The sequence below is a fragment of the Centruroides sculpturatus genome, unplaced genomic scaffold (genome assembly GCF_000671375.1).
Source record: "Centruroides sculpturatus isolate CEXI.00-Female unplaced genomic scaffold, Cexi_2.0 scaffold487, whole genome shotgun sequence".
NCBI lineage: Eukaryota > Metazoa > Arthropoda > Arachnida > Scorpiones > Buthidae > Centruroides > Centruroides sculpturatus.
Genome location: NW_019384719.1, coordinates 340,629 through 368,578, shown reverse-complemented (window position 1 = coordinate 368,578; position 27,950 = coordinate 340,629). Strand labels below are relative to the sequence as shown.

The 27,950-nt window shown below is 29.8% G+C and overlaps 2 protein-coding genes across 4 annotated transcripts in view; both read left to right on the top strand.

Annotated features, from left to right (window-relative positions):
* Positions 1-444: 444 nt before the first annotated feature.
* LOC111627992 lies at positions 445-8,038 on the top strand. Of its 3 annotated transcripts, none has more exons than XM_023371703.1 (13): positions 445-473; positions 2,057-2,197; positions 4,631-4,830; positions 4,909-5,050; positions 5,163-5,256; positions 5,319-5,432; positions 5,525-5,581; positions 5,667-5,792; positions 5,913-6,552; positions 6,629-7,140; positions 7,210-7,389; positions 7,465-7,647; positions 7,719-8,038. In XM_023371703.1, exons 2-13 carry the CDS (start codon positions 2,067-2,069, stop codon positions 7,896-7,898), a joined length of 2,559 nt encoding a protein of 852 aa, XP_023227471.1. In that variant the 5' UTR covers positions 445-473; positions 2,057-2,066; the 3' UTR covers positions 7,899-8,038. The 3 variants fall into 3 exon arrangements, with proteins under 3 accessions (XP_023227471.1, XP_023227469.1, XP_023227470.1); XM_023371701.1 differs by lacking the exon at positions 445-473 and adding an exon at positions 1,345-1,389; XM_023371702.1 differs by lacking the exon at positions 445-473 and adding an exon at positions 1,920-1,954.
* A 3,017-nt stretch (positions 8,039-11,055) lies between these two features.
* Positions 11,056-27,950, top strand: part of LOC111627989 (methylosome subunit pICln-like) — a 34,358-nt gene continuing 17,463 nt past the window's right edge. The window contains exon 1 of the mRNA XM_023371696.1: positions 11,056-11,160. The gene's annotated coding sequence lies outside the window, so the exon portion shown is untranslated. The remainder of the gene's footprint in view (positions 11,161-27,950) is intronic.

Sequence of the window (27,950 nt, the reverse complement as noted above, 5' to 3'; positions counted from 1 at the left end):
TATATATATAATTAATACTTTAAAGTATTAATGTCTAATACTTAAAGCATCATTAAATTTTAAATGATTAATATAATTAAAATTTGAGTAAAATACATATTTGCAATTGGTTTTATGGGTTTATTTCTATTTTTCCAAGCTTATGTCTGTTTACAGTAATCTGAGATGAATATTTTTGTAATGTAATTAAAGTGTATCAACTGTGCAGACTATTTTTTAACTCATAACTTCAGTTTCTGTTTAACTATTAGATTAAAACTTTTCAAATTGAGACTTATTAATATTTAAAGTACTTAACAGATCAGTTATATAACAAGTATAAACACAAAATGTGAAATATAGAATATTCTGTAAACATAATAAATAAGCTCTCATTTTAAAAGATTTTTTTTCTTATTATTAGTGTATTAAGTGATGAATTATTTATGATATTTACAGTTTAATGTCTGTCTGTCTGAATTTAACTTATAATTGTAAGTATGAAGCTTTGTTAAATTTAAAAATGGTTTACTCTAAGTTTATTGAATTTATATTCAAAACAGGCACAAAATTTAATTGAAAAATGAATAACTTTTTAAATATTTACAGTAATAAGTAGTTTACAGAATGCTATGTATATGATATAGAAAAACTTTACTGATGGTTTTATGTAATTTAACATCTTACACATCTCATCAAGAACTGATTTTATTAATAAATTTTTAACTTTTATAATACGATTTAATTATTTTGCTCCTTGATGAAATGTTGTTAAGACAAAAGAATTTATTGCCAAAATTCCAACATTAAAAAAGTAAAGTGTTTAGGTTGAAAGAAGACTCAAGGACACGTGGATAAGCATGGAAATTACATCATTTGTTAGTGCTGACATAGAAAATAACATTTTCATCTAGGGAATTAAAAAAAATCTGCTTAAATTATTTAAGTAAAGTAGTTTTTCCTCTTTATATTTAAAAGTTAAACAAGTTTTATCGCCTGTTAACGAATGCATTCTATTACTGCATATATTAACCACAATGTAACTATCGTATTTCTGTAAAATAGCAAGTTATGAATCTATTTTTCAGAAAGAATGCATATATACAATATAAATTTTGTAAAACATTTTCTATTTTTAATTTACACGTAATTTAAACGTTTGAGAAGTGTTTCGTGTTTTAAAAACATTTAAATATTTTGCACAAATTTAAATATGAATCATTTATTTATTCTGGAATTCCCTAATTACTCTCTTTATATACACATCTGTGTCGAAATCAATCTTTTCTTTACTCTTCCTAGTTCAAGATTTCATTGAGTATATGGGCAGTGAACCTGTTTAAAAATGCTTGCGACAAATTAAGGAAATTTTATATTAGTTTTTTTCTTCATTATAAAGGCAAAATGAAGGTATTAAAATATTTTATTAGCAAATATCTTTTAAGTTTTATAAGGTTTTATAGTTTCTATAAAATACAGAATAATTTTATATCTGTTCATATATCGGCAATTTAAAAAGATAATTTAGTTTAAATTATTCTTATAAAAATCGATTTCTGCGGTGATTTTTATATCACGGTTTAATTTATCGATTATTATTATTATATGCGATATAGGAGAGATATTTTAATGCGGTTTAGAGCCACTTACAAAAAGGAATATTTAAATTAATCGGAATACATTATATAATTTAATATCATTGAATGATTTGTTCATTGCAAACTGAAGTTAAAATATTAAAGACTGACAGAGCGGTGAGATTGAGTAGACGTATTGCTGGCAAGTGTTCTAAGGACTGACAGAAATTAGGTCATTCCCAGGACAGTAAATGTCGGACTATTTCGGTATCGACGTTATATACTATATATACCTATATAATAAATAATTATATGATGTAAGATTGAATAACAATCTACAGGAAAGTAAAACTGTTGCTGAAAATGTATCAAAAAACTTCGTTACGAATATGACGGAGGTCTACCTTGATTCATATAAATAAATCTTCTCTTTAGAAAATGAATCTATATTTATCGATATCGATTTTATAATCAATGATTTTCTTTCTGTTCTTTAATAGATAATAAAGAATGGCTCATGTCTTATTACCTTGTGATATGCCAAGCTGGATCGATGTACAACGTCATTTGAGTCATTTACGTTTGGCCCGAAATCCCGATGAATTAATCGCTGGAATGCAAAAGATTTATGGTATATGTAGGTGAGTGTTTCCTTTATATATATTAATATCTTAACTATCTGAATATGAAATGCGCATATGTCATATATGCGATCGTTATAGGTATTTTTAAATATATTTTCTTTCATCCAATTGCAAAATATGAGCAACATCTTTATTTTATTTTGGTTGATTAAAAAACTCACATGAATATACAGATCATTTCTAAATCAAAATGGTAAATAAGGATATCTAATAAGGTCGTTCCTTGATATTTGACATTATAATACAGTATATCAATAAAATTAGCTTTTAATAATCGATAATTAGTCAATATTTTTTCAGCCGATTTAATTACCGATTTTCATCAAAAATTTTAATATCGAATTAAAAGTACAGCACAAATTATTACTGGTCACAATTCACATTTTGTAAAGCACATAACATTTAAAATAAAGGTAACAAAAGCACAATACATACGACTTTTCCTCCAGATGACCATCAGGCTCATCATACTGGTATAGTCTGTGTCAGATTCTCAGTTGACGATAATGCAAAACTCCTGAAAAATCACCCTGATTTATTTCCACAAATCATGGCAATGTTTTAGGAGGTTTTGAAGAGATTTCAAGTAACGAAATCAAATGTAAATTGTACCAAAAGAAGTACACCAACTTGTTTTGAATTCATTAATTCAACAAACTAAAATTAAAATTTTAAAAATCAATTCATTAATTCGAAAAAATTAGCCTCATTAACACAAATAATTCTAAGACTTCTTTCTTCCACTATATTTTCGAAACATGAATTTATGTAGTGATAAGAACATTTTCATATTTGGTTTTATGCAGTTTCATTTGAATTTACATAGCTCTTATATGTAATTTTATCTATTTAACAATGAATAGCTTAATTGTTTAGAAGGTGGAGCAAAGCAAATCATGATAGCTGATCCCGTTGGATTTCTGATTGCAAAAGAAAGGCTACCACTTTAAGCATTTCCAGCTTTAAGCATTTTGTAAAGAAAGCTTTGCTTTCATATTATAAGGAGCAATTGAAGCGAACAGACTCACGATAAGTACAATGTCTTATCAGGAACTGCAAAAGCTAAGCTCCAAGAAGCTGAGTTGCTTTGCCTCACTGATGACGTACAGATTGAAACTAATTATACATGAAATTTTCCGAGTTTTACAAAGCTATAAAAATGATTTATAAATGCAATAACTTCCGACTTTTGCCACATCACTGGCGATTGTTCTCCGAAGCATCGAAAGTTTTATCGACTCAAAATAGATTCACTCTCCAAAAGTTGGAAATGCGGATATTTATAAGTTTCTTGGAAGATTCAATGTGAAATCTTAGAAATTAGTGTGTTTCTTTTATTAGCGTATTCATGATTTTATTGTGTAACTTTTCTTATTATTAGCTTCAATAAATGCGTTTATTTGTGAAAAGCTTAAACATTACAGTCGACCCCCCTATAACACGGTAGATACGTTCCGATTTTTATAAATCCATTTTCTACGAGTCCAGCCAATCACAGCCGGCATGTATGCAGTTTACGGACTACGGCTGTTTGAAAGGTTTCTTCCATAAAATTAATCGATTCTAGACTAATTCGATTCAACATTTCCAAAATACGTATTATAATTTTTTGGGAATAATCCATATAAACTATGCTATAAACAAAAAATCGTAGGATTACTTACCGAGCGTGCACCGTTTGACCACGCCATTGCTTAAGCTTGTTTTCGTCGTGGAGCTTGTCATCGAATGGAGCTCGCGTGCTTCCTGATAAATTATTTTTTTTTGCGAAAAATTCGATGAACTTTGGAGACGTCATTAATATAAATATAATTTTTATGGATGTTAAATAATAAATGGTTTTTAGTAGGTCAGCTGCTCGTTTAAACTCAACGGTTTGTGCAATATCCGCTATTGGTCTAGATTCGACCAATCCTGTCGCGACACGAGTCGGCGATGACGTTTTACCGAATTATACGAATTTTTTTTAGCATGTTTGTACGAATACTGTCGCAATTTTTTCGCCGTGATATAGGAATCCGAACTATAGGAACCCGTGTTATAGGAACAAAATTTCAAAGGAATTGGTAGGAACAAACGAACATTACATTTTTATTTATATAGATAGATAGAAGATGATCTGCTTTAGTTCATCCTCACAGAAAAGCAAACTTTGGGCGACATACTCGTAGCGCTATCTGTTGGACATAAAAGCCTTAACTTTAGATGATATCCATTGTAGTTTTATTTAATTAATAAAAAATCTGCAGGTTTGATTAGTGGTAAACATTCCGGGGGTCATAAAGATGCTACAGTTAAAATTTGGTAACGATTGGTTCAGTACTTTTCACGGTTAGTGGTCACAAACGAAAAATACGTTGTCTCTTTATATAGTAAGTATAGATATAGATTTAGATATAATAAAGCTTATTTAATTATCTTTTATTTCAGTATCAATTTAGATCCGGATGAGATGGCCAATTCATCAGATCCTTCACGTTTTGAAGCTTTCAGATCTTACTTAACAGATTTACCTGAAACAGATAAAACGAAATTTTTTAAAATTATTTTGCCGAATTTAGTTAATAATGCTGTACGCTTGAAGATGTTAAAATCCCTTGATGGATTTCAGTTTTCATTGCAACAAGAAGGTAAAAATTAAAATCGTATATGATAATTCAATAAACTGTATAATTAAATATAATAAAATATTTTTTTAATGTTTTCAGATAAAATGATATGTATGGATCGTAAATTTGCAGCGTCATTAATAGCAAATGCATTTTTTTCAACATTCCCTAAAAGGACTTACAAAACTCATCCTACTTTACAAGATTTTAACTTCGGTGATTTCTTCGTACATCTGAAGAGGTTTTAAATTTCTCGATTTAAAAAATTAACAGTAAAATATTTCAAACGCATTTGATTGAGTTGCTTTTTGAATATTTTTCATGCTTTTTCAGCAAAATCATTATTATTTTAGGCCAGAGCAACAACAAAAATTAAGATACTTTTTATACTATTTTGAAGTTATGGATGCTGAAGAACCTATAGGAAACATTAAATTTTACCGTCAGGTAAGCCTTTGTGATATTTTAAAAATTTTGAATTACAGTTTATAGAATTTTAAATTTTTTAGTCACTACGACCGACTTTGAATCTTCCATCTTGGTTATGCAGCGAGCGTCCTTTATGTCCTCTTGTAGTAAGAACAACGGGAACTTCAGAACAAGCAGAATCATCAATATACAGAGTATAAAAAATGATTATTTATACTGAAAAGTTTTATTGAACCATTTTTTAAATAAATATTGCTTAAAATAATATATTTGTTTCTTCTTTTAGACTTGTTTCTGTAGCTCAAGACTTGGAGGAGAAGTTCTTAAGAATGGTACTAATATGGTAAGTATCAATATAATGTTATGTGAATGTTAAAAATCATATTTCTTTTTAGATTATTTTGTGATCATACTAAAATATCATTTAGGAATCAATAAATTTCTCTAGAATGCCAGAATTAATAGCAACTATGAGTTTTGTCGAATGTCTTTGCGAAAACGAAGCATTAATTGCTGAAGGCATTATAAATATAAAAGAAAGTGAATTAAATTTGGTAAAGTTAATTTTTTATTTTAAATAATATTAATATTAATATTTCAAATTAATGTGATATTAAGTTTAATAAAGAATACGTTTAAAATAATCTATATTAAATGAATAAATATTTTTGTAGTTATATACAGAAGAAGTGGATGTATGCTTGATGGACGCTAAGAATTATTCCAAACATCCATCTAGACAATTTGAGGATAGAAATTTGTTAAGAGATATGAATAAAGCTTTCATAGCTTTTAGTCAACCGTTAAGCAGGTGTAGGCCTGCTCCTGTTGGACAGAGTTTTAGTTCAAGTACTTGTCCGGAATTTAGGAATCATTCCGAATCTCCCCCAGTAGCGCCGACTCAAGATATGGGTATATTAATAACTTCAGAAATGCTCTCATTGAATGAAGTCGTTAACGAAAAGAAATGTATTACAAAACAATTTCCTGAGCCAACAAAAACTGTCAAAGTTTCTTCAAAATCAAACCAATCTAATAAACTTTCTGGAGAAATCGGGAAACATGTTTATATTCCATCCACATCCTCAGTAACTAGTCAAAATAGTGAATACATGGATACTGTAGAATCATTATCGCGGAAAGGATCTTCTATAGCTCAAAGACCTCTTGCTTTGATGAAAACTGGATCTAAAAGAGTATCAACAGAAAAAATTCCAAGGAGGCAAAGAAGCCGATCTGTTGGAGCAATACCTTCGGAGATATCTTTGGAAGAAGAATATTTCACCGCATCTGAAAGTTTTGAAGAATACGATGGTTTGTCTAAAACTCAATCAATTCTTATATAATTTCAAACAGAACATTAACCTCACTGTTGATTCTCCTTCTTTAGGTATTTTAAAGTTAAAATATAAATTTAAAGGGGTGTCTAAAAGAGATTATTTAGATGCAAGTTTTCGTCAAATTTCGGATGATTCTAGATATTCCAGATCAGATTCAATAGGTTTTGTTTTGGATGGTGCTAGCGAAGACGAAGATTCCATGCCTTTTCTTAGCAAACATGAACGGTATGAAGATTTCAGAAAAAGAATTAGGAGAAGAAGCAGAAGATTATCAAAGAAAGGTAGTCGAAGTTCTTGGTTAAGTTCCAGTGGAAGTAGTGACATGGAAGATATCATGGAAGATTCTGAACTTAGCGCTGGATCTTTAAGGCAGTCGAATTCAGAACCATCTTTATTTAGTCCGTCCATTGAAGAAAATGTCTTTTTTCCTCCAATAGCCCTACCTTTAGATACCGTTTCTATGTCTTTAGGCAAGAAAAAAGTAATGGTCACAGCATCTAATGGCCAGTTAAAAGCTTATTCTTATGACGGAGTTAAACCTAATTTGCCTGTACCGTTTAAAGTAAGATGATTATATTTCATTTACTACCGATTAGATTTAAAATCAGACTGATATTATTTTCGTTTACAGGCAAAATTTCGAACACGACGAGGCTCAGCGGGAAGTGATGAAGAAATGTTTCATTCTCTAAGAGATCCTCCCTCTTTATGGAAAGAATCTTCTAGTGAGGAAGGATCTCTAAAAGATGCCAAAGAAGATATTTTTGAACAAAAATCTTCTAGTTTTTCATCTATTCTATCAGAAAACAAGGCAAATATTAGTTTTAATAGTAATAGAAAATAGCTAGTCTAAATTTTTTTTAATAGTGTGCCTTTATTTTAATAGTCGTTGAGAGATTTTTTAATAACGAACAGCGATGGAATTCGTGCAGTGGCTACTGGTAATTGGGGTTATGAACAACAGAACTGTGACGTACAGCTAAAAGCTATCATACAATGGCTAGCTGCAAGCATGGCTAAACTTCCTTGTCTAGTTTACTACACAGAAGGAGATGCTCAGTTAACAAAAGTAAGTGTAAAAAATAACAATAAATATAATTAATGATATTCGTTTTTTACAGAATTTTCATTGTTTTGTAGTTAGAAAAAGTGATCAAACGATGCCAAAAATTGGAATGGAAGTTGGGAGACTTGGCTTGCGAAACTCTTCGGTACTGTCGTAATAGACTCTCAGGAAAAGGTGGAAATGGAAGATCGACTTCTATTTTTACCCAACTCTTGGCTGGAGATACATTTCTCAGTCAAGATTCTTTGGAATGACAAAATCTTCCCTTGTATAGAATCGATTCCATTTGCGATACGTTTTTATACGACCCTGTTTTAATGATTGTTAATAAGAATTCAGTAGATTTTCTTGTACGAAAAACAATAATTTTAAGTATTAAATTATTTTCTTTTTACAGCGTTTTTTAATAATATTAGAATTTTCACAATTTTAATAAAAATTGTAACTAGTTATACAGAGCTTTATTAGATAATTTTATATTATTTGAAAAACGATTTCATAGTTCAATTTATTTCTTTATTTGTCAAAACTATTTTTTAAACAATTAAATATTATATTTTCTTTTTTATAAATTTTATAACAAGTATATTGCATTTTGTTTGAATCAGCGAGAAAAATTTCAAATGATTTCTGTGCAGAGCTGGACAAAATATAAAAACGAATTATTTGAAGTACAAGTACCAAATACTAGTATTTATAGTTGAAATACTTTCTCCCAAATATCAAATACCTGTTGTAAGTTGACGTATTTGAAAATATTCATTACCAGAGGTATTGTGCTTGAAAATTCAAGCGTATTAATTTCTTAGTGTTTTTATTTTTCCCGACTGTTTTATATACATAACAAGGGAAAGTATTGGAATCGAGTCAAATTTGATCCTTTGAGTTTCTTGCAAATTTCCACGTTTTGAGACCACTGAACCCCAAAAAAGTAAAAAAATTTGTGGATAAGTGTGTGTTTGTGTCTATTTCGTTTAATATCTTAGAATGGGGTAAAAATTGGGAAACGAAATTTGGCATGGTAACTTGTGTATAAGGAGCATTGATGCTAGTAAATTTTAATGCTAAAAGGTCAAAGGGATGGAGAGGGAAAAAATGATCACGTGTCATATTTCGAGTGGGGTCGAACTTAATGAAGATTTAACTTCTTGTTAGCATTTACAATTTTTTAAAACTTATCTCCATCCTCAAAATTAAGCTTTTTGTCATTTTATGATAATAATAATTAAAAATATTTATAACAATGTCAGAAATGCTATCAATTTAATAGACCTATGCTATAATATATTTCTCCATAGTACTGAGAATAATTTTTCTGTATGATAATTTCTTCCTTTTTTTATCCACTTCCATCTGCCTAATTTAAGTTTTTTTTCCNAGCTGTCAATATTTTTTTATTTAATTAAAAAAAATAATTTTGAAGTTTCAATCATTATAAACACATAAAAAGTTAAATGCATCCAAAAATAAATAAATAAATGTAATCAATATAAATGAAAAACATCAGATTAGTTTTTGTATAACAATACATTCTAAATATATAGATATGTTAAACATAATTTTTGAAATGTTACTAATAATTTAAAGATATTAAACGAACTAAAATAGCATTTTTGAATGGGATTACTTTTTTCATGTTCTATTAACTTTAAAAACGGAAAATGTAAGTATTTAGAGTAAAAAACAAAATTCTGTAGATAAATATTCTTCTAACTCTTCTTAATAATCCAGAAAGGAGGCCACCAGTACTGACAGCTTCGACCCTTTTCTATTGTATGGCTTCTTCTTCCGGTTTTCTGCTTTGGAGGTTATGACACGAGGCCTCTCCTCTGCGTCTAAAAATATATTTTAAAAAATGATTATTTATCTTAAAATTTCTATTAAAGAAAAAACAAAATAGTAATTTATTAACGTTGAAATAAATGCAATTTTTCAATGAATATTTTCCTTTTACTGTTTTAATTTATCTTTAGGATAAAAAAAAAGAAAAAAAATTCGATTATAGGTTTGATTGAAAGTGGGGTTGAGCAGGTGTTTCTTGTGATACTAATTGTGCCTGTTTGTTAACTTGGAACAAATGAAGTATGGTTACGATATTGGATCACACCTGGCCATTTGAGTATTTGAGAATCTTTGTAATCAGTGGCGGATGCAAGGGGGGCAGCGGGGGTTTAAGTCTTCCTCGTTGACATAAAATATAATAAAATTTATAGGTTTTAACTTCAAAACGTTGCTTTTAAAAACATTTTTGAGGCAGATATAGTTTATCGAGCCATCCTTGTGTTAATAAAAGGCACTTTTAATTATTCAAATATTTTTCAGTTTTCCCTTTGTATACTTCTGGATGTTAATGTTTATAGTAGAATACTGATTACATCTGCTTTTAAATTAATTAATTACTTTTTCTGCTGTTATATAACAGAGGGAAGATGCTGCGATCGCAGAAAGAAAACATAATTTTCACTCCAAATTTTGGAAAAAAATATTTTATTATTATTACTATTGACTGGGGATGAATCTATATACATAAAATTATAAATTTTCATACATTTCTTAACTTTATAAGAGGATATTTCTCGGAACCATGTTCATACCGAATAGTAAATAAATGAATAAACATCAGTTATATCACTTACTGAAAACAGATGGCAGCACTAATCATTCAGCTGTATTTTATTCTAACAGACACGTGACAATAAAACTGTATTTAATATCAACAAATATTTTTNCATCCGACTTGGATTTTACACAAATTGCGAAATTATACCCCGACTTACGCGGTTATCGCTCGGTCCCACCTATCGCGTAAGTTCGGGGTATTACTGTACTCGTACTAACCGCCTCGGTCATCCGGCTGACAAATTTCTATGGTTATGAATAATTATTTATTAATAATGGTAGCCAAATAAACCGAGTTGAAAAGGAACAAGGGAAAAAAAGAATAATTATTAAAAGTCTATAGAAATAATTACGTTAAAGCACTTTTTTTTTGCCTTTCCATCTTGTGAGCACTAAGAGGACCTCTTTTACAAACCCCATTATGGGTTCGCCCACAATAGGGTGGTGAGGGACGGGAACAAATACATGTATATCGGATCGGATCGGATCACCTCCCGAAAAACTCCCTGGAGACTTTTCGAACCTCGTCTGGATTCGAACCGGGATTCCCCAAAGCGCGAGGCTACCACCTTGACCGCTCGGTCATCCGGCCGATGAATATGTTTATAACACTCATATTGTAAATATTTTTTAGAATAAAAAAATTATCTCATTAATGAAATTATTAAAATTACTATTAAAAGTAAAGTATTATTAATAATATATATATAAAATTACCATTAATATTCCCGCGAATAAAAGTAATATCAATTAATAACATAGGATGCGTTTATTACGTGCTAAAAACATTACAAAAAATTCCGGTAGGTGGCATTGTATGTAATGTGAATATGGTTGTACTTTCTTGAGTTTCCCGAATAAAAACATTAAAAGAAAATTACTAAAAGTGGTCTATTTGTAAGTAACAGTAATTAATTGATGTACTCGTTAAGTTATTCAGTATATATTCACTCTCATTATATGAAAATTAGAGTAACCGTTGTAATTCTGATAGGTTTGCTTCTACGTTTACACGTGCATTTTTATGTTGTCTTGTTAGTTTTTGTTTTCTTATGTTTCTAGATTCAGCTTCATAATAGTTACTTTAAGTTATATAATACAAATACGTAAAAACAGTTTACTTAAAAGGACATTTTCATTATATTTGTGAAATATTTGATTTAAATTTCGCTTTTTTTAAATCATTGTCTGATTAATTAACATTTAATATGTTCACATTCAACTGTTTTTGTCTACAAATCTATTGGTTAAAGTTCATTGATCGTTAATTAACACACAGGCATAGAAGCCATTTGCCTTGGATCTAATGCCATTGGCAGCTGAATTCAGCATAGTCAATAGTTGTAACTGAGCAAATGTGTTTCAGTCGTAGTTGTCACATCTGCTGAATGATGAGTGATGTATGCATTGGAACAAAAAGTAGCCATCATTAGTCAGTTTCAGATAGCGATAGGTAGCTTAAATGAACGACGCTATCAAATGTGACATCAAACTAACAAACATGTTTCAAAACGGTGCTGCTGTAGAGGGCATTCAGCAGAAAAATACTTGACAGTTCTGGAATGTTGAGTCTGCTGAACGCAGCCATTAATCAACAAAATAAAATTGCTATTATTTCATTTTAAAGCTTTAACTCACATAAAGGTTTTATTTATACAAAAATAAAAAACACAGTGATTGCTGTTTTAGAACTGTGCATATTGGTTGCTAGCAATACCCACTATGTGTGAGTTGCATGTGGCATGTACAATGTGTTGCAAAAGTGTGCATACAGAGTGAAAATTTTGAAAATAACATATTTAATTTATGTGATATTTAAGTGTATTAATAATATAAAAATAATAGTATTGCAAAAAATTTTGAAAAACATAAATATATGATTTAATAATACTATATTTCACTAAAAGTGGTATTGCAAAAATGTGAATACAAACAGTATAGAAATAAATAAAACATTTAGTTAATATTTTGTTGGTCACTTTTAGCATTTATAACAGCTTACAGGAGACGAAGCATACTTAATGCTATTTTTTCATAAAAGTCAGGTTGAAATCTTTTGCCATTCTTGTACTAAAGCCTCTTCTAAATGTTGTTTTCTTCTGATTTTAAAATTTTATAGCTTCTTTTTAAACTTTGTCTATAGATGTTCTACAGGGTTAATGTCAGGTGATTGTGAAGTCATTATTAAATGAGGAACATCATAGGCAATCCATTTATGCACAATGTTTGGGATCATTACATTGCTGAAAGTAATAATCCCTTGGTAGATTTGATTTTTCTACACTAATATAGACTATTTTTGATAAATTCAAGTAAACATGTTTACCCATTATCTGTTTAATTGCCCCCAATTTTCCTGTTCCAGCTGCTGATATACAGCCCCAATTGAACAAATTTCTACCCCCATATTTAAATTTTTCCTGCATAATCTTGGGAAGCTATCTTTCTCCTACATGCCTTCATGCATACTTTTTATGAATACTATTACAGGCATTAAATTTGCTTTCATCTTAGAAAAGTACATTTCTTTATTACCAAAAATAGTCCTATTTTTATAATAGTTTTCAAATTGTAGTTCATTTTCCTATAAATCTTTGAAATGAGGATTTTTCTAACAGTAATGCATGTGTTAATTGGGCTTTATGCAAAGTCCTGTTTATTGTAGATTTATGTACTGCAGTGCCAAAGCTGTGTTTTGAGTTACTTTAAATTAAATTGGCTCCTTGCTCACTGTATTTCTGAGAAACTTTTCTTTTGTACAGTACATTGAAGTTTTTGTGGCCAACCACTTCTTAATATATTAATCATAGAATCTTTATTATATAATAATTAATAATGCTCTGTATTGTTTAATAATGTTCTTTAATAAAGATGCTATAATATATTTCTCCATAGTACTGAGAATAATTTTTCTGTATGATAATTTCTTCCTTTTTTTATCCACTTCCATCTGCCTAATTTAAGTTTTTTTTCCAAATTTTGATCAAATTTTGATCATTATTATATTTTAAGTAGTCTAATAAAAAGTAACAATACTTACTACATTTAATTTTAAATTATCCCTTACTGTATCTTTTTGATTTCTGAAAATTATCAGTATATCTTCAAAAAACTTTTTTGTTGTATGCAGATTTTTGCAACAAGTTAGAACACAATTTATATGTTATTATCTGATGACATGCTGCTAGATGCTATTGTTAGATGATGATAGATAGTTATATGTTTTAAGTAACTACAGTATATACTATATTTTACATATTTATGTATTTTAATTACTGTAAATACTTTTATTAAAATTTATGGTATATATTTTGTCATTCACTTATTGTGTATGCACACTTGCAACACACTGTATGTATGGGCAGCAATGTGTGGGTCAGTACAGGCACAACTTAGACTGTGCTATCGATGCACTGATATGTCTATTATGTTCTATCACTGTTTTCAATATCAGCAAAATGTAACATTTGTTTATTATTGATATTTAACAGATTGATAGTTAGGTACTGTTGTTTGCTACTTTGTGTTCCTTTGTTGTCATCATTCATGCTTTTCAACAGGAACTTTACATACATGTAATTTTTTCAGGAATAATGTTGCTAAACAAAATTTATGCCAAGTATTGTATTTATTCAATCAAATTTTATTATTTAAAAATGTTAGATTGGAGACTCAAACTTTATGCTTGAACCCTTCAAATGCACAATTTGATTCTATTAACTTAACAGTAATATTATCCAAATGGTTATAGTTCATAACAATTTATAATTCCAAACAGTTATAATTCTAGATAAGAAATTTATGGGAATCCTATACTTTCACCAAAATTGGTTATGACTGTTTTCATTACAATTAGTTCAAAAAAGTTCTCTGGTTAAAACTAGTTGAAATACTGTATCTCAATCAGAGATAACCTAAGAATATTGTTTAAATGCATCTTTAAAGAGTATTAAATGTAAAAAAAAAATTCAAATTAGTATTCATTGAATTTTTCTCATTTAGATAACAGTACTTTGTATTTCTATATGGTTATAATTATGAAATATTTAAAAATATAATTGAAATGTCAATATCTTTACCTTTCATATACTATCATCCTTTTAGATTACAATAGATTTGAACGAAAAATTAAAAGTTTTGAAGGTACAACAGTAAGATGACTTTTTTTTTTTTAGTTTTCATTTTATAGTTTTAAATAATAATTATAAAAAGATGTAAGACATTTAAAATGATCTATTCTCAACATATAATAATTTTTAATTTTTATTGATATTTATTATCTTTATATTAAAAGAGCAAAAATACATAAAATATTGTGATAATAAATATTTTGTTATTCAAATAACATTGATCAGGATGTAATGAATCTGATAATCCTTTATAATAAATGCTACTAAGGATGTTCATCCTTAACTGCATTTATTCACATAAGCCACTATATTATTCACTAGCCACTATAGTTACTCAGTCGAATTAATCAATGCACCTTTTAACATTGGATGAAGTTCAAAGAAACTAACATTTTTCAGGCTTAAATAGTTGAAAGTTCAATCCTTTTCTTTTAATTTTCCACATCTGAAGTTGGTCTATCAAAAATGTTAGTGTTCTTTAAACTAGTTAATTAAAGGTGCATTGATTAATTCAGCTAATAAATATTGCTTATCTAACGTATTTTAATTAAAAATTCGGTTTTTGTTGTTCTTTTGATCTTTTATTCTTGACATAGTCCTGTCTTATATATAATAAACATACAACAACTTTTTGTTGATCTACTTATGTAATTTCTATGCTATACTTGAATAAACAGGAAAATATTAAAAATAATCAGATAATTCTTATCAATAATACTAATATACAAATGTTAATAATTTGCTATGAATAAATAAAAGACAGGAGTTAGATTCACTTAAAAGTTCTTTCTTTTAGGTACTAGTGAGGTTGCGGCCAAAATTTTCCATGCAAAAACATGAACGTCAGACGTTCAGCCTGCCTTCCTGTAAGCCTAGAAGTTTGACAATGGTGTTTGGAATGTCAGTGGAATCATGCTTAATGTTCCAAACACCATTGTCAAACTTCTAGGCTTACAGGAAAACAGCGCTGAATGTCCGACATTCATGTTTTCATGTTGATAACTTTGGCCACAACCTCACTATTATGTGAATTAATGTAAAATTCAGATTTCAAGTATTTAATTATATATTTATTATACTACATCAATAAATATTGAATGTAATTGCTGAATTTTTATTTAATCTGTTATTTTCATTGTTGCAAAATTATTTTAACTGCAATCCAAAATAATTGAAACAATAGCTAAACACACTAAACTTAGGTCTTAAATATAAATATCTCAGATTGAAATCTACACTACATTTCATGAATTATGATTGGATTGCTTGATGCATAGTAACAAAAAAAAAAGTATGTTTACATGCAAAGGGGTATAGATTTAAAGGATATGCTGTATCTAAATACAGCAGCTGCTTATTTAGAAAATATAAAAGTTAAATAAATGTTCATTTATGTTTCTACAGAAAAGGTGTTTTCATTATATGCTTGTTATTGTATAGAAAACATGTTTTAAATTTTAATTAAAAAATTAACTCATAATTTTTTTGTCATACATAAATCACTTTTATACATACATTCATAAATTTATAATTTATTTTGTATTGTCTTAAAATAATATGCAAACAATTATTTAGTTTTATAATCTCTATGTATTTTCTTTGTAAATCTTTATTCTAGCAGGAATAAATAATAATGATATTGTTAGGTGTTTATCTTCTCATTTCCATATTTTTCATTTATGTGTTTTGTCTAAATTGATTGTCGTCAGAATTGCATGAGTCTTGTTATTCTATAGTTGTTGGTAGTGAGAGGAAACATCTTGTTAAGCTTTGTATTACAGGTCATTTCATGAATATTGGCCAGGAGCTGTACATGACCCTAGAATATTTAAAAGTTCTATATGTTGGCAACCTCAGAGGTGCCGCATATCCTTTAAATCTGTACCTCTTTGCATGTAAACATAGACTTTAACATGTTACTGTGTATCACAGTAACCCGAACATGATTGACGAAACATTTAGACTTCAGCTTGGGATACTAATATTTAAGACCAAAGTTGAATGTGTTGAGATACTGTTCAATGTAAATACCATTTTATTTAATACAAGTTTTTCTTTTTTCTCATGTTATTAGGAAACAGCATATTTGAGGCAGAGCATTAGCAAAGCCTCTATGAGATTTACAGAATTGTGTTTGTTCTCAAAATTTGTTTGATAGATTTTGATTATGCTTTACTATTTACCATTAATTGCAATAGGGAATCCAAAAATGTAATAAAAAATCGGGTTCATGATTTCGTTTTTGAGTCATAAGTCTAAAGTCATAGCACATATTGCACGAATCATGCAACTTTGTTATACAATGTTCCATAGTTGCTAGCACATCTTGTATGGGCTTACAGAATTGAATTTGAATTGCATTTTCAAAATTTAATGGGCCAATTTTGAAAAAACTTTGTCATTTCCATTAATTGCAATGAGGAATCCAAAAATGTAAATCCATTTAAATATAAAAAATAGGAGTCCATGACTTAGTTATCAATGAACAGAGATATTAAAGTGACAATGTGCATGGTCTCTGATGCAACTGATCTTACCGAATGGAAAATAGGCTCAAAAAACAAACAAAACACAAGAACAAAGTGAGTGGTGACTATTGCTTTGTTCTTGGATCTCATCTCCATGTCAGCAAGTGCAAGGATCATCTCTCCTTAGCTGACCAATGCAAGGATTGTGTTTCCCATGGTGGCAGGTACAAGGAAAGCCACTTTTGTGGTGGCAAGTACAAAGTTTATCTGTCCCATATATGCAAAATATAAGGATCTCCTCTTCTATGCCTAACAGGTTCAGGGATCATTTCTTACTGGCTCTATCTTAATTCTATTGCAATATGACAGTCATGAGATGCCCTAGTCTATTAGAATGGAAAATAATTAGTTAACTTGTGTGTAAAGTATCAGAATATAAATTATATATTTCTATTTGTTTTTATTTTATTTCATTTCATTTTAGTTATTTTATTAATTTGAGTTGAAAAGTTCATATGGCTAACATAAGAAATCAAATTTGTACAATCTACTGTAACGTCTTATGTATTTCTTGAGAGCCCAGATAGTTTCCTAATGGTGGGTTATGTAAATGAGGGTTCATTTAGTGCTAGGCCTGGACTTTACGTTGGCAATAAGTAATGAAAAATTGTTAGTGAATCAAAAACCCAGAATAATTACTTATGTAATAATGAAAAGATCTATTTATTCTTCTAAGCCTGAATATGTACAGTAACAACAAAATAAAGTTAGCAAAAATTTCCAAGACAAAACTTTTCTTGCTTGTTTCTAGCCATTTATACACGAGTACTAATGTTTTTGGCCTTCTTCAGATACACTGTGGTCTGTTAGAGCGTCGGTTGGTAGAAATTCAAACCGACACTGGTAGATGTAAACATTGACACCGTTTGAATTTCTACCAACCGACGCTCTAACAGACCACAGTGTATCTGAAGGCCTATTAAGAAGGCCGAAAACGTTAGTACTCGTGTATAAACAGCTAGAAACAAGTGAGAAAGGTTTTGTCTTGGTCATCTTAAAATAGTTCTAGCTCCAAATGCATAGAAATAGCAAAAATTTCAAAATATAATAAAAGGATTATAATTAATTATAATTCTAAAATATAATTACATTATATCTTAGAATTATCTCCACAAAACCAACAAGCAAAAAAATAAAATGGAAAAGTCTCTCCCAAGATGTTGTTTCCGGGTTTGATGACATAATAGGTTTCTGCCAGCAGTTGTCATAGTAAGATGAGTTTTGAATTTAGAATTTTGTTGGGGTGAGATGCAGTAGTCTATCCTTAACAAAATAAATAAGAAAACAAACTAAAAAATAATCTCCAAACAAAATATAACCGGTCAGAATCGATTCCTTACACTACTATCAAATATTTCTAATTTCTATAGCATTGATTTCAGAATTGTCAGTGTGAGTGAGGAAAATTATCCACATTGCATTCAGGAATTACTCACAAATTCCTATGCCCTTTCTTTTCTGTTGGAAAAAATTTATAAATGATGCACAGTACAGTGGAACCTTGCTTAACAAGCACCTCTTATAATGTGTTATTTGCATAACAAGCAAAATAAATTGTAAAAAAATGACTTGTTTCTAAAGCTGAAGTTGTGAATGTTGCTGGTACTGTTGTATCTGAAGTGTTTTCTTGTGATTGTTTTACATGGGCAATTATTAGTATCATTTTACTTTTTAATCCACAATTTATACACATAAAGGAAATATCAAAATTGTGATATGTCTTCTTCAAGATGTAAACTAAACTTAAGTGCTCAATTGAACAGATGGGATAAAAGGACTGTACAGAGGAAAAATCCATTTGCATTATAAGTTATGAATGTGCACACACTGGCTGGATAGACAGAGAAAATGAGTTAATTGGGAGGAAATCTGTCTTATGTTCTCAAGGAAGCAATACTCAGCTGTTGAAACTACCTGCATTCCATTTATTAACAGAAATTACTTTTTTCAATAGATAGCACTGTCATTTGTACTCATTTCTTTTATTAACTCCTTCATGGATCCAGCATTCCCAACCATAAACTTTTTCATAAATTTTTTGTTTCAGTTGGTATCAAAATATATCAGTTGCAGAATGTTTGTAATATTGGTTTCTTGGGAGATTTATCAAATTTTGTAATGGTCCAACTTGACACTGCTGTGAGCATAATGAGTGGTAGCCATGTCTGGCCAAAAGACATATTCTTGATCAAGTTAGTACAGTAGAGCATCGTTTATCCAAATCAGTTGAGGACTGGGGTTGTTCGGATAACTGATTATGTACGAAAAAATACATTAACCTATCCCATGTTGAAATTTTTCTCCGTTGCGTGTCGCTTCGCATTGAATTTTCGTTGATGTTAAGCCTAATGTAAACTTTTTAAAATAATAATCGTGGCTATTGTATTATTAAAAATTAATTCTTTATTTTTTACAAACAAAATAAATATATTGAAAAATATAAAAACAAAAAAAATTATGCTTTAGAAGTTAATCTAGTATCAAAAACATTTGATTTAGAATGACACACAGTCCTGAGAAAAACACCACAGAAAAGTGCCAGTGCTGCCAGCTAAAAAACACACATCAGTAAAAAAATATTGGAGAAGCCCAAGATATAGTCAAAGATTGCAGCGCCAGAGCACTAGCAAAAATTTAAATTTGCCGACTGGAATTTTTTCAGATAAACGACGCTCTACTGTATTTATTTAGGAAGGATACTAGCCTCTTCTGAATGCATTTGTTGACATACACTTCTTTAATTAATGATGAAGAGCCATGGTGGGAGAATAATCTGCAAACATCCCTTTGGACTGATTGTCAGCTAAACCTGAAGCTTTGGGTAAACTTGGAGTGTCATTTGAATTTGACTTTAGGAACCACATCTGTCCCGTTGGTGAAATAGTGATTGTTACCAGCACATTTACTTCTGTCAATTTTCAGTATGAAGTCTGCCAATTATATTCCTTTAATCAAGTTAATCTAATGCGTCCATTTTTAAAGTAATTTTTTTCTTTTGTATTTTTAAAAAGAATAGTATTAAATGAACTTGATTGAGTGCAAGTTATGAAAGTTATTTATGTAAACTTTTTCAATAAATGGAATCAAGAACATTCTAGAAAGAATGTATGCATGTGCAATTATTTGAAATTACCAGAAAATGCTATTGAATCTGTACAGATTTTTAGGATACATGCTTATAGTTTTATTAGCTTACTAGATGTTACCAACTTTGCCCTTGGGGGTTTTGCAAACAAACTCCATTTATATCAGTAATTCAGCAACCATAGTAATTGTTATATAATACCTACTGCTGAAAATAATGAGAATTGCTGAGAATCAAACAAACTATTTTCAATTTGATCAATTTTCTGGAACATTTACAATCATTCTATAATCAAACTAATATGCAATAACAAATTCAAATTTAAAACAGTTCGAACATTTGGTTAAAAAACTGAAATACAGTAATATCTTGACTTACGCTACCCTGACTTACGCAAACCCGGAGTTACGCGATTTTCAAATCTCGTCGATTCGTCTTTTGTTTGAGCGCCACACAACTCTTGATTACTCACTCCCCCACACTATTGTTCAGCTTACATGTTCGGANCAGAACTTAATTTAGTATCAAAAACGTAAAATATTTGAGTAGCCCAAGACATAGCCAAAGATTGCAGCGCCACAGCACTAGCGAAAATTTAAATTTGCCAACTGGAATTCTTTCGGATAACCGACTTTCGGATAAACGACGCTCTACTGTAATACAAATGTTATTTTTAAAATAAAAACTCATAAAGAGCCGGGAAAGTTACGCTACTCGTTGCTAGATTATTTTGTATTAATTTCTTCTACTAAGATGTTTGCTACATATATATAAATGTAAGCATTTTCAATAAAAATATTCTATAAAAACCTATATTGAGTTATTTCTATAATTGCATTTATATTCATAGAGCAGAATTTTCATAAATAAGTTTTTAAAATTAAACTTTACTATAAAATAAATTTACTATATACTATATATGCATATAAACAGAAGCAAACACGTTTTCCATCCCATAGCACTAAGTTGGTCACATGACCGTTTCCTAATCTCTACGCGCTCTGGTCTGTCTTTCACGTTGGCCTCATGAAATTCCGTAATGATTATAGATAACCGTAACGAATTTAATATTCAATTTGTAACAAATAAAAAATAACTGTCTCGATGTTTTTAAATTTTAGTTTAAAAAAGACCATGCAAGAAAACAATACAAGTATATATTAAATGTTATGATATATATTTAATTGCCTTTTAGTCTTTTGTAATTTCTTCGGCATTAATAAATGTTTGTCGTCATTGTCATCAAAACAATATTTTGCATTTAGTAGATTAGAATATAGATTAAAGTTAAATTCTCCATTTATCTCTATTGTATACCGGACGAAAGCTTTAAAGTATTTATAATCTTTAAGCCCTATTACAAAATAATTTGAAAAATTATATCTTAGTAAGGTTCAGTTTACAGACTAAGTTATCATAAATTTATAATTTATTTTGTATACTAGTACTTTCTATATATTAACAGGACTTATAAGTCCTGTTAATATATAGAAATAATTTATAATTTATTTTGTATTGTCTTAAAATAATATGCAAACAATTATTTAGTTTTATAATCTCTATGTATTTTCTTTGTAAATCTTTATTCTAGCAGGAATAAATAATAATGATATTGTTAGGTGTTTATCTTCTCATTTCCATATTTTTCATTTATGTGTTTTGTCTAAATTGATTGTCGTCAGAATTGCATGAGTCTTGTTATTCTATAGTTGTTGGTAGTGAGAGGAAACATCTTGTTAAGCTTTGTATTACAGGTCATTTCATGAATATTGGCCAGGAGCTGTACATGACCCTAGAATATTTAAAAGTTCTATATGTTGGCAACCTCAGAGGTGCCGCATATCCTTTAAATCTGTACCTCTTTGCATGTAAACATAGACTTTAACATGTTACTGTGTATCACAGTAACCCGAACATGATTGACGAAACATTTAGACTTCAGCTTGGGATACTAATATTTAAGACCAAAGTTGAATGTGTTGAGATACTGTTCAATGTAAATACCATTTTATTTAATACAAGTTTTTCTTTTTTCTCATGTTATTAGGAAACAGCATATTTGAGGCAGAGCATTAGCAAAGCCTCTATGAGATTTACAGAATTGTGTTTGTTCTCAAAATTTGTTTGATAGATTTTGATTATGCTTTACTATTTACCATTAATTGCAATAGGGAATCCAAAAATGTAATAAAAAATCGGGTTCATGATTTCGTTTTTGAGTCATAAGTCTAAAGTCATAGCACATATTGCACGAATCATGCAACTTTGTTATACAATGTTCCATAGTTGCTAGCACATCTTGTATGGGCTTACAGAATTGAATTTGAATTGCATTTTCAAAATTTAATGGGCCAATTTTGAAAAAACTTTGTCATTTCCATTAATTGCAATGAGGAATCCAAAAATGTAAATCCATTTAAATATAAAAAATAGGAGTCCATGACTTAGTTATCAATGAACAGAGATATTAAAGTGACAATGTGCATGGTCTCTGATGCAACTGATCTTACCGAATGGAAAATAGGCTCAAAAAACAAACAAAACACAAGAACAAAGTGAGTGGTGACTATTGCTTTGTTCTTGGATCTCATCTCCATGTCAGCAAGTGCAAGGATCATCTCTCCTTAGCTGACCAATGCAAGGATTGTGTTTCCCATGGTGGCAGGTACAAGGAAAGCCACTTTTGTGGTGGCAAGTACAAAGTTTATCTGTCCCATATATGCAAAATATAAGGATCTCCTCTTCTATGCCTAACAGGTTCAGGGATCATTTCTTACTGGCTCTATCTTAATTCTATTGCAATATGACAGTCATGAGATGCCCTAGTCTATTAGAATGGAAAATAATTAGTTAACTTGTGTGTAAAGTATCAGAATATAAATTATATATTTCTATTTGTTTTTATTTTATTTCATTTCATTTTAGTTATTTTATTAATTTGAGTTGAAAAGTTCATATGGCTAACATAAGAAATCAAATTTGTACAATCTACTGTAACGTCTTATGTATTTCTTGAGAGCCCAGATAGTTTCCTAATGGTGGGTTATGTAAATGAGGGTTCATTTAGTGCTAGGCCTGGACTTTACGTTGGCAATAAGTAATGAAAAATTGTTAGTGAATCAAAAACCCAGAATAATTACTTATGTAATAATGAAAAGATCTATTTATTCTTCTAAGCCTGAATATGTACAGTAACAACAAAATAAAGTTAGCAAAAATTTCCAAGACAAAACTTTTCTTGCTTGTTTCTAGCCATTTATACACGAGTACTAATGTTTTTGGCCTTCTTCAGATACACTGTGGTCTGTTAGAGCGTCGGTTGGTAGAAATTCAAACCGACACTGGTAGATGTAAACATTGACACCGTTTGAATTTCTACCAACCGACGCTCTAACAGACCACAGTGTATCTGAAGAAGGCCTATTAAGAAGGCCAAAAACGTTCGTACTCGTGTATAAATGGCTAGAAATAAGTGAGAAAGGTTTTGTCTTGGTCAAACTAAATAGGGAATTCACTGGCTTCCATGTAATAGATGAACAGCTAATCACAATTTAGTTATATGCTTTCCAGATGTGAAAGCACAGAAAGAAGTGAATTCACCTGTTGCTGCCTGGAGGCTATTTTTTATAAATGAAATTTTGGATGACATTGTGAAGTATACAAATCAACATATACAAAAAATATGTTCAAACTATACCCAGGAAAGAGATGCATGTGATACGTCAAGGAGTAAAATGGAGGCTTTTATTGATCTTCTCTACATGGTTGGAATTCTTAGAGTTTTGCACCTGAACTTGTTATATGATTTGTGGTCAAATGATGAAACCAGGGTGGAATTCTTTTGTAACTGCACGAATATATGAAGGTTAAAGTTTTTAATGATTAAAATGATTAAAAGTTCACAATATTTCATACTTTATGTTAAATAAAATTTAATGTTGATGTTTAATTTGTTTTCTTTTAAATAATTTTCATGTTAAAAAATTTTAAATATTCTCTTTGTTATGAAAATACAAAATAATCAAAAACAATGATTCATATATTTTTAATGTCCTTTTAGAAGGCGCAAGCCATGTCTTTTAACTTGTGACACCTTGTGAGTTAAAAGACATGGCTTGATTGTCTAGGTGCATTTATTATCAAGTCAGTCCAGCAAGTTTTCAATATTTTGTTTCTGANCAGAGCACTAGCAAAAATTTAAATTTGCCGACTGGAATTTTTTCAGATAAACGACGCTCTACTGTATTTATTTAGGAAGGATACTAGCCTCTTCTGAATGCATTTGTTGACATACACTTCTTTAATTAATGATGAAGAGCCATGGTGGGAGAATAATCTGCAAACATCCCTTTGGACTGATTGTCAGCTAAACCTGAAGCTTTGGGTAAACTTGGAGTGTCATTTGAATTTGACTTTAGGAACCACATCTGTCCCGTTGGTGAAATAGTGATTGTTACCAGCACATTTACTTCTGTCAATTTTCAGTATGAAGTCTGCCAATTATATTCCTTTAATCAAGTTAATCTAATGCGTCCATTTTTAAAGTAATTTTTTTCTTTTGTATTTTTAAAAAGAATAGTATTAAATGAACTTGATTGAGTGCAAGTTATGAAAGTTATTTATGTAAACTTTTTCAATAAATGGAATCAAGAACATTCTAGAAAGAATGTATGCATGTGCAATTATTTGAAATTACCAGAAAATGCTATTGAATCTGTACAGATTTTTAGGATACATGCTTATAGTTTTATTAGCTTACTAGATGTTACCAACTTTGCCCTTGGGGGTTTTGCAAACAAACTCCATTTATATCAGTAATTCAGCAACCATAGTAATTGTTATATAATACCTACTGCTGAAAATAATGAGAATTGCTGAGAATCAAACAAACTATTTTCAATTTGATCAATTTTCTGGAACATTTACAATCATTCTATAATCAAACTAATATGCAATAACAAATTCAAATTTAAAACAGTTCGAACATTTGGTTAAAAAACTGAAATACAGTAATATCTTGACTTACGCTACCCTGACTTACGCAAACCCGGAGTTACGCGATTTTCAAATCTCGTCGATTCGTCTTTTGTTTGAGCGCCACACAACTCTTGATTACTCACTCCCCCACACTATTGTTCAGCTTACATGTTCGGACGTGTCATGCGGAATCGACACATAGCTACAATTTATTTTGTGTTATTTATTTCTGTGTTTGTTATATCTACAGAGACTTGAGAGATTTTATGTGGCGATTTCTTGTAACCGGAAACGAATCAAAAGACGAGATAAGATTAACGAGAACATTTATTAGCTTACATACATCCAACTTGGATTTTACACAAATTGCGAAATTATACCCCGACTTACGCGAATTCAACTTACGTGGTTATCGCTCGGTCCCACCTATCACGTAAGTTCAGGGTATTACTGTATATGAAAATATTTATAACAATGTCAGAAATGCTATCAATTTAATAGACCTAAGTACTCAATGAAGACTAAACATAGTTGAAAACAAAAAATCGCATCTAAAATTATACAGTAGAAGCCGTTCTTCTGGTTAAGTCTTAATCTTCTCCCTCTCCCCCCGCAGGGGAATTTCGAAAAATCCCTTCTTAGGGTGCGTTTTCATGACGTACCCTAACTGCGTACTAAATTTCACCTCTAGGTTCAACGGTTTGCTCTGGGCAATGATGAATCAATCAGTGACTTAGACAGTCAGGACAAGTAATTTTATATATTTAAATTTATTAATTGGAAAAAAAAAACAATTAATTCATATGCATTGTTAATTTCTGTATAGTAAAAATACAAATAATTATATAATTTACATCATCATCTAACATTAGGCAGCTTGTTTATGGACATTAGTCGTATAAAAAAATCTATTAAGTTGACTGTTATGAGATTTTATTTTAGAAATTGCTTTTTAATTATTAATCATAATAAATAAAATTTATGTAGCATCATCTATTACAAGATTTTGCTTAAAAACTTTATATATTTTTATTTATTATAAAATTACAAAGTACTTATTTTGAGGCTAGAGATGAGTTTTATAAAGGTCTGTAAATGCTAACAAGAAATAAAATCTTATTAAGCCCAACCCCACACAAGATATGACACGTGACCATCCTCTATCTCCCCTCCCTCTCGACTTTGCATCAACAAAATTTAATAGCATCAATGCCCCTCATATACAAGCCATCATGCCAAATTTTGTTTTTTAATCTTCACCACATCTGAAATATTAAACGAAATAGACACCAACACCATACATATTCACAGAATGTTTTTGACTTTTTTGGGTTTGGGGATCTCAAAATGTGGAGATTTGCAAAAAACTTGGAAGGTCAGATTTGACATGATTTCATTACTTTCCTTTGTTATGTATACATAACAGCCAGGAAAAATCATCTGAATACTTAAGTCTTTTTTTTTTGTTCTAAATTCCACTTAGTTTGCCACTCAAATATGACCAAGTGCATATACATTGATGCAATTCTGCCTGCTCCATCTGCTTTGCGTGTCCTCTCTATTTGCCCAAATGTCTTATTACCCTAACTCTTTCCTTTGTATTTTGTTATAGTTTTACTTGAAATATTGTCATCATAGAGAGTGCACACTGAACAGAATTAGTACTTTTGGCCATCTCTCTACTTTTTTTTTTTTTACTTATTCAACTTTACAAACACCTTTAATTGAAGGTATGCTTTCAATAAAGATGTTAATTTACTCTTGAAGCCATTAGCAATTATTTATTTGGTATTTTTGACTTACTTCTGCTTTACAGAGTTTTTCAATGTTAAAAGATTTCTCATCATCTAGACCAGGGGTGTCCAACCCGCGGGCCGCATGCGGCCCAAGGCAAGTTCCAATGCGGCCCAATAACCGTGTAAACAAAACCAACAAATGTTTTAATTTTTTTATTTATTCCGTAAACCTTTATTCGTATTTTATTTTTGAGTGGAAAGGAAATATTTTCAAATACTTGGAGATGTGTGAATAAGGAAGGATTACTAAATAAAGCTGGAGTTGTGCCTCAAAGAATTATAGATACAAATTTGGGAAAAGGTGAGAAAGGACAAAAGATAAAAAGTAGTGAGAAAGGTTAAATAGATCTTCTGTTATGCAAATATTGACCCTTAAGTTTCCAACCTTTCTCACTTTTTTATCTTTTGTCTTTTCTTTCCTTTCCCCGCATTTGGTCTATAATCCTTTGAGTCAAAACTCCAGCTTTATTTAGTATTTCTTCCAACGTTGCAAGATTTCGCTACATTGCGCCAAATGTGGCTACTTTTTTTTGGTTTGACCTAAAAAATATCATTTGTCGCTTTGGCTATTTCTTGGGCTACATATTATTTATATATTAGTTGAATAAAAATGCACTTTAAAATGGTGTTTCGTCGCTTTTTATTAATTAGAGACCCAAATAAAACAAATATTTGTCTTTTTCAAATAAATTTTCGTTTGTCTTTTTTATAGTAAACGAATTTGTCTATTTCTAAGTAAAAATTGAAAGTGTCTGTAAAAGTAATTTTTTAAAATATCCTTTTTCTTGATAAAGTTTTAATACATATTATTATAATCTAGACATGCTAATCCTTTAGTATACTTGTATATTGGGCCACAAGTATATACAGTAGAGCGTCGATTTTCCGAATCAATTGGGGACTGGGGTTGTTCGTATAACTGATATTTTGGATAACTGATTTACGTACGAAAAAATAGTTTAACGTATCCGATGTCAAAATTTTTCTCCGCTGCGTGTCGCTTCGCGTTGAATTTTCGTCGATGTTGAGCCTAACAAAGACTATTGTATCGTTAAAAATTATTTTTTTATTTTGTACAAACAAAATAAATTTATTGAAAAATATAAAAACAATAAAAAATTATACTTCAGATGTTAATTTAGTATCAAAAACGTAAAATATTTGAGTAGCC

Excerpts from the sequence above, each read along its gene's own strand:
- LOC111627992 (XM_023371703.1), top strand. The coding sequence starts at position 2,067 with ATGGCTCATGTCTTATTACCTTGTGATATGCCAAGCTGGATCGATGTA. Across the intron at positions 5,051-5,162 it reads TTCTTCGTACATCTGAAGAG|GCCAGAGCAACAACAAAAAT; the intron begins GTTTTAAATTTC and ends TTATTATTTTAG. Across the intron at positions 6,553-6,628 it reads AAGTTTTGAAGAATACGATG|GTATTTTAAAGTTAAAATAT; the intron begins GTTTGTCTAAAA and ends CTCCTTCTTTAG.